At 36.3% G+C, this 7,778-nt stretch overlaps 1 protein-coding gene across 1 annotated transcript; it reads left to right on the forward strand.

Moving 5' to 3' along the window:
* The first annotated feature begins 509 nt into the window (after positions 1-509).
* On the forward strand, positions 510-7,778 carry LOC107862935 (pentatricopeptide repeat-containing protein At5g27270). Its single transcript, XM_016708652.2, has 8 exons — positions 510-1,159; positions 2,444-3,848; positions 4,185-4,496; positions 5,654-5,758; positions 5,889-5,976; positions 6,067-6,188; positions 6,661-6,725; positions 6,970-7,778. Exons 1-8 carry the CDS (start codon positions 620-622, stop codon positions 7,525-7,527), a joined length of 3,195 nt encoding a protein of 1,064 aa, XP_016564138.2. The 5' UTR covers positions 510-619; the 3' UTR covers positions 7,528-7,778.

Consider the following 7,778-nt stretch of genomic DNA (forward strand, 5'->3'; position numbering starts at 1 on the left):
CAGAATAATAATAATTATTTTTTATTTAATTCTAGAATCATCATCTTAAAATATTTTTTAATTATTAAAATAGATATAAGATACAAAAGATATCCTTAATTATTAAAATAGATGTAAAATTTTAAATTTAGCCTCGATCATCCATAACTCTCCTTTCTATATAGTAGAAAAAATAAAAAATGATTTGGTCAAGTAAATATTTCCTTTCTATATAGTAGAAAAAATAAAAAATGATTTGGTCAAGTAAATATTTTTGTACGCCATCTGCCCAATAACTGTTATCCACTATTGATTTGAACAATAAATAATATTGATAATTTTATTATATAATTCTTTAATTTAATATAATATAAAGCATATTGAGTTATGAATTATATTTAATAATAAAGGTAAAATCACTATAAAAGATAAATTAAGTATTGTTTTTTTTTTTTTCTAAATTAAATAAGTGGACAAGTATGGTTGAAAGTATTTACCAAAAAATTACTTTTGAGAAAAGCTTGCAATAGTATTAGGTAAATTTTAGGAGCCGCGATATTTTAAACAGCCCGAGCGATTGTCATTGCTATCTTCTTTAGCAGCTTCCTCTCTCAAAAAATTTTCCAAATCAATCAATGAAATGGAAGCTCTACAATCTTCATTCCTTTATTCAACTCCATTAAAATCCCCTTCCCCCAAACCCCACAATAAACCCAAACCCACCATATTCTCCTGCTCCATCACACCCGACCCATGGACACTAAGCGACCCAAACAACAACAAAAACCTAAACAAACCAAAACCCAAATCAAAGCATCCCAAAAATCAACTTTCAGACGACAACGCTCGTCGCATTATCAAAGCCAAAGCCAAATATTTAAGCACCTTAAGGCGTAACCAAGGGTCACAAGCTTTGACGCCCAAATGGATTAAACGGACGCCTGAACAAATGGTGCAGTATTTGGAAGACGATAGAAATGGGCATTTGTATGGGAAGCATGTTGTTGCGGCTATTAAGAGAGTTAGGAGTCTTTCCGGTAAAGCTGATGGGTCTTATGATATGAGGGAAGTGATGGGTTCTTTTGTTACCAAGCTTAGTTTTAGAGAAATGTGTGTTGTGCTTAAAGAACAAAAGGGTTGGCGACAAGTTAGGGATTTCTTCGCTTGGATGAAATTACAGGTGAGTTTGTTAGTGGTTCTTCAAGTTTTACATTAAGGGTGTGTTTGGTATGTAGTAAAATGCTTTCCTTGAAAATGTTGGGTGGGTGGGGAGGAGACGAATTGGAGACTTTTTTGCTTGGGTGAAATTACAGGTGAGTTTTTTAGGTGATACAGTCGTGGAAACAGACTCTTGCAGAAATGCAAGGTAAGACGACGTATAATAAGAACTTGTGGTTTGGATTTTCCCTGGACCCATTGCATAGCGGGAGCTTTAGTGCACCGAGGTGCCTTTTTTTGAAGTTTGTTAGGTGATATTGCGTGGAAACAGCCTCTTGCAATAATGCAGGTTAAGACTGCGTATAATAAACAATTGTGGTTTGGCTTTCCCTGGACCCGTGCGTAGCGAGAACTTTAGTGCACGGGGCTGCCCTTTTTTTAGTTTGTTAGATGATGCTTCAACTTTTACGTTAAGCTAGATAAACCCCATTTGAATGAAAACAGTGTGTGGATTGAATATCCGTCTGAATCTTTTTCTGTATTTCTGATTTTAGATTGAATTTTGAGGGGCTTGTGCATCTTTCAGGTGCATTCCCCTTGTTTTTGTTTGGGCTCCTTTTACAAGATGAAAACAACATACACAGTGTATCCCACGAGTGGGGTTTGGGGAGGGTAGTGTGAATGCAAACCTTAGCACTACCTTGGGATGTAGAGAGGTTGTTTCCGATTGTAGCATTACGAAGCAACTCGGTCCATTTTTGCAATCCGGTTACAAGATTGCATTTTTCATAAATGATAATGGAGATGAATCAGTTCCTCGGTCTATATATTAGGGTGGTATTTGAACGTTTAAGGTGTTTACTTGACTTCTATGACATTACTGATAGAGGAGAAAAAACTTATAAGAAAATAACTAATGTGGAGAAAAATATTAGTTTAATGATTGAGAAGTTACTTTGATAGAGAAATAACACATCATGTTTAGAATTTTAATAATTTCAAATTTCTGGAAGTTGTAAGAGCTGTATAGATATGGAATGTTGATAAGCATTTCATGTCAGGAGCTTCCAAATTGGAGAGTGTCATATGGATTTGGATGGAGGGAATTCACCTGATAAGGTTTATGCAGAAATTTTTTTTTTTGTTCGCATACTTTTGTTAAATGGTTCTTAAATCTTGATTAGCATTGGCTATAATTCTGTCATGTGTACTCTGGGAATGATGACAAGTTTTTCTTTCTAATAATACTTTCTTTGAAGAATCTGAAATATTAATTTGGTGTAATTTAGATTTATGCTTGGAACAGTTAACCTACCGGCCAAGTGTCATTGTCTATACAATTGTTCTCCGTGCATATGGCCAAGTTGGGAAAATCAAGCTAGCTGAGCAGACCTTTTTAGAAATGCTTGAAGTGGGGTGTGAACCTGATGAAGTTTCTTGTGGTACCATGTTGTGTGCTTATGCTCGGTGGGGACGTCACAAAGCTATGATCTCCTTCTTTTCTGCTGTTCAGGAAAGGGGAATTACACTTTCAACCGCAGTTTTTAATTTCATGCTGTCATCTTTACAGAAAAGATCACTTCATGAAAATGTTATAAATATATGGAAACAGATGACTGAGAAAGGGGTTGAGCCGAATCATTTTACTTTTACAGTTGTTATCAGCTCACTTGTCAAAGAAGGTCGTGCCGAAGTCGCTTTTAAGACTTTTAATCAGATGAAGAGTTTAAGGTTCATCCCGGAGGAGGCAACTTATAGCCTTCTCATCAGTCTGATTTCAAAGAGTGGTGACTATGATGATGCTTTCAGGCTTTACGAAGATATGAGATCACATGGGATAATCCCGAGCAACTTTACATGTGCTTCACTTTTGACAATGTATTACAGAAAAGAGGATTATCCCAAAGCACTTGCTCTCTTTGAGGAGATGGAAAGGTATGACATCAAAATAGATGAAGTCATATATGGCTTGCTTATCAGAATATATGGCAAGCTTGGTCTCTATGAAGATGCTCAAAAGACTTTTGAAGACGTTAAGAAGTTGGGTGTGATAAGTAACGAGAAAACCTATACAACAATGGCTCAAGTCCATCTAAATGCTGGAAATATTGAGGAAGCACTGAATATAATGGATGAAATGAAGTCAAAAAACATCTCATTTTCAAATTTCTGTTATGGTATCTTATTGAGGTGCCATATTGCGAAGGAAGACTTGGCATCTGCTGAAGCTGTGTTTCAGGCTCTCTCTAAGATGCAAATTCCTGAGTGTGGTTTTTGCAAAGACATGCTCAATTTGTACATGAGACTCGGTTTAACTGAGAAAGCAAAAGATTTTATTTTCCAGATAAGGAAAATTCAAGTCGAATTTGATGAGGAACTTCTCAAGACAGTGCTGAAAGTTTTTTGCATTGAAGGAATGGTCAGAGCTGCAGTGCAGTTGATACAAGAGTTCAGTGCCAGCAAAACATTTGAAGAATCTGTATTTGCAGAGACTTTTTCTTTAGCTATTCACGGAAATGATAGATTTAATGCAACCGAAATTGCTTCCAATCCTTTGAACCAACCAGGTGCTATTGCTTTTGAGCTTGCCCTTATCCTCTTTATAGCAGATGGAAATACACTGAAGGCAGAAGAAACACTAAAACTGTTGCTTAAAACTGCAAATGGCCTGTCTGTTGCTAGTCAGCTTATCAGAAAATTCACCAAAGAAGGTAATAAAGTTGCCCTTGGATTTAGTAAGTTAGGTTTAAGCAACACTGACTATTTATGCTCTTTAAGATTCTTGATATGCATACAAATTTTGCAAAGGATTGAGCTGGCCAGATTTCTCTATGAAATTTTTTGACTTATATAGCATAGAACCTAAATTTCATAATTTCTTTAGCTTCATCCCGCTGCGGTGGTATAATATGGTTAATAAAGTGATGCAATGTTAGTCATCTAGGACACTTACATTTGAATTATTCTTTCCGTTCTAGTTCATCTTTGAAGCAAAAATGTTAAGAAGCCTGATTCTTTTTGGTAATTTACATCAATTTCTCCTGTAGGTGACATTTCAAAGGCGGAAAACCTTTATAAACTGTTAATGAAACTGGGTAGAAAACCAGAGGATGTTGCTAGTGCATCCTTGATCCATTTTTATGGGAAGCAGAAGAATTTGAGAAAAGCTCTAAATGTCTTTGCATCTGTTGCGGACTCTTCCAGGACGCGAAGTCTTTTATACAATTCTATAGTTGATTCATATAATAGATGTGACAAACAAGAGGAAGCTTACATATTTTACAAGGAAGAGATGGAGAAAGGGCATGTTTTGGGTCCAGTTGCTATTAGCATGCTAGTGAATGGTTTAAGTAATTGTGGTAAGAGTATGGATCTTTGACTTGAATGTTTTCTGCTCACTTTAGATTTTCTGTTACACTGTACAAACTGCTTTTAAACTACTTTATCTAGACGATCATCTATTTTGGGATAATCCTAAACTATTAAACACTCATAGTACAATATCCTAAGTTAGTCTGGATAAAGGGTGGCAGGGATCAGAATGTTTCCTTTGCTCTTCATTTTTTTAAGGAGCTCTAGAAATTTTCATGAAAATAAGGCCCTTTTTCAAGGAGCATATATGAACATAGTTGCCCTTCATTCACCTCTCATCTCCTGGTATTTTAACTTGGTTCCACTTCGTGCCAATCTAATAAGTTAAACAGACATTTGGTTGTTTATATCCGACAATTTTTGAATTGATGTCCTCAATGCCTTCTGTTGATGCAATTGATCTTGTTCATATCTTTTGTTCTTCCTAAACTTTAAAGATAGATGGAACACCACACCAAATTTACTTCTCTATTTATTCATTGAGGAACTGCAACTCTCTTCCCTTCCCTGGTGTTACAAGTGTATTGCGTTAGAATTAGATATTGGGAATGCATAAAGAGTTTCATCATCTCATAGATTTTGAGATTCACATTAAAACAGCTACTGTAGAAGAACCTAAAAATTGGAAATGAGGTATAATTAGTTTTGTAATTTGCTTGTATTATCTGATTTTATTGCTTGATGTTGTTGAAATGTCGAGGACATGACCCTAGATAGAAAAGTGTGGAGGATACGAATTAGGGTAGAAGCTTAGTAGGAAAGGAGTGTGTCCCTTGCTCTAGTAGGTAGGAGTGATTTGTCTTGGTATCTATGCTAATAGTCAGAGTGTTATGCTTGTAGTGTCTTGTTTGTGGAGTTTTGATACTGTTTGTTGTTTCGGATAGATCGATTATACTTGCACTTTGTGGTAGTCTTTTTCTGTTATTTTTTTTTTTGTTGTTGGTTGTGTTAATACCTATTGTTCCTGTACTATGTCCTTTTATAGACTGTTTTTGTCTTGAGCCGGAGGTCTATCAGAAATAGCCTCTCTACCTCACCTCTGATGTAGCGGTACAAACTGCGTACACTTACCACCACCCCAACCCCCTCCAAGACCCCACTTTGTGGGAATATAATGGGTATGTTGTTGAAATTCAATGTGCAGGGAGATATACTGAAGCGGAGGACATTATTCACAATTCTCTGCGTGCTAATTCAGAGCTTGATACTGTGGCTTATAATACATTTATCAAGGCAATGCTAGATGCAGGTTAACTTCTATTGAAGAAATTTTTTGCCTAAAGCATGTGAAACTTTTTTTTCTCATTTAGAACATATTGATCCAATATTTACCAGAAATAAAAAAAATTGAGACTTAAATTCATTTTAATCAAGTGCAGGTAAATTACAATTCGCAACCAGAGTTTATGAGCACATGCTCTCCTCGGGTGTTGCTCCATCAATTCAAACATACAACACCATGATTAGGTTAGAGCATGACATTCTTTAAAGTGAGTCAGGGAACGATGTTATATTTTGCGTTTCTTTGAAATGTAAAGAATTTGTTTGTCGATACAGTGTATATGGACGAGGAAGAAACCTGGATAAAGCTGTGAAGACTTTTGATATGGTTCAGAAGATGGGGATTTCCTTGGATGAAAAGGCTTATACCAACTTGATATGTTATTACGGAAAGGCTGGTAATTACCTGCTGCCTAAATTTCTCATCAGGAGTTTGTTAAGAAACCCTGGGCCCTTTTAGTGAAGATCATCCAAATGAGAATTCTCCTAATTTCTGATTTGTCTCACAGTTTCACGTAAACATAGACAGTATTGAAAATTTTCATTTTTATCTTTGTGGCTTAGTTAGCTGCTTGGTTTTCCTTATATCTTCTGTGTGTTTGTCATTCCCTAACAAAATATGGCTTATGTGAATTGGCCATATTTCCTGTGTATATCCTTTTAATTTCAAGATGCTATCTTTTGCTCTGTTCAATCACCTCTCATGTTGATTGTATTGTCCAAAATTGATTTTGGTTGGTGAAGAGCATTGTTTTTTTCCCTGGGCGAGGGTGGAGAGGAAATGGGTTGGCTGAAATTGAATTCTCTTTGCTTCTGTCACAGTGTTTTAGTTGTTGCGATTTTCTGAATTCTTATTTTCGATCTATGCAGGGAAATATGATGAAGCGTCTATTCTATTTGTCAAAATGAAGGAAGCTGGGATAAAACCTGGTCAGGTATGTAAGCATAATCGCATAATCAGATCCAGATCCAATAGATAAGTCATTGCAGTAAATATGTATCTGCAGTACAGCCACATCCTGGCTGGTGAAATATAGCCATGTGCTTTCAGTACAAACTTATTTGTCTTGGTTGTCGATAATCCACTGTTAATGTTCAATGTCATATATTGTATGGGAGAATGCTGAGAAGTGGATTGCTACATTACATACGTACTGGGTTTTGTTGTCGTTGTTACAGGTGAGCTGCAATGTTATGATCAATATATATGCTGCTGCCGGACTTTATCAAGAAGCTGAAGTCCTCATGCACAGCATGCGGAGCAATGGTTGTAAACCTGACCCCTTGACCTATCTTGCACTGATGAGAGCATATACAAAGGGAGCAGAGTGCTCAGAGGCGGAAAAAGCCATCGACTCCATGCAGAAAGAAGGAATTCCCCCTTCCTGTGCTCATTTTAACGTATTGCTATCAGGTTATGCAAAAGGGGGATTAATCGGAGAAGTAGAAAGGATTTATAAAAATATCACGAATGCTGGACTAGAACCTGATCTAGAGTCTAATCGTATTATGCTTCGATGTTACATGGACTATGGTCATGTAGAGGAAGGCATCTCCTTCTCCGAACAAATCTCCAAGTCCATAGAACCTGACCGGTTTATAATGAGTGCAGCTGTGCATTTGTACAGGTCCGCGGGTGCAGAACTCAAAGCAGAAGGGGTGTTAGGGTCTATGAACAGTTTTGGAATTCCCTTCTTGGAGAATCTTGAAGTTGGATCAAGATTGAAAGCTAACTGATTCATCAACACAGACTTGTTCATGAATGTCTTGTGGGATGAGACTGAATCCCAAATTACAATTACATTGTATCAAGTAGGCAATTGTGAATTGTGCTAGTGTGGTGTGGAATAAAAGAAATATTTTGGGCAAATTAATTTGAAATGTAAATATGTATTGTATTGTAAACTCAAGATATTCCGAAAAAAAGAATTAAAAATTAATTCTATGAAAAATGTCAAGAAAATACACGTATTTGTGATTATACGTAA

The sequence above is a fragment of the Capsicum annuum genome, chromosome 3, assembly GCF_002878395.1.
Source record: "Capsicum annuum cultivar UCD-10X-F1 chromosome 3, UCD10Xv1.1, whole genome shotgun sequence".
NCBI classification, from domain to species: Eukaryota; Viridiplantae; Streptophyta; class Magnoliopsida; order Solanales; family Solanaceae; genus Capsicum; species Capsicum annuum.

Bases quoted from the DNA above. Each gene is read 5' to 3' on its own strand.
- LOC107862935 (XM_016708652.2), top strand. From the start codon at position 620: ATGGAAGCTCTACAATCTTCATTCCTTTATTCAACTCCATTAAAATCC. The intron at 4,497-5,653 runs GTAAGAGTATGG...TTCAATGTGCAG, and splicing joins GAATGGTTTAAGTAATTGTG to GGAGATATACTGAAGCGGAG. The intron at 6,189-6,660 runs GTAATTACCTGC...CGATCTATGCAG, and splicing joins ATGTTATTACGGAAAGGCTG to GGAAATATGATGAAGCGTCT.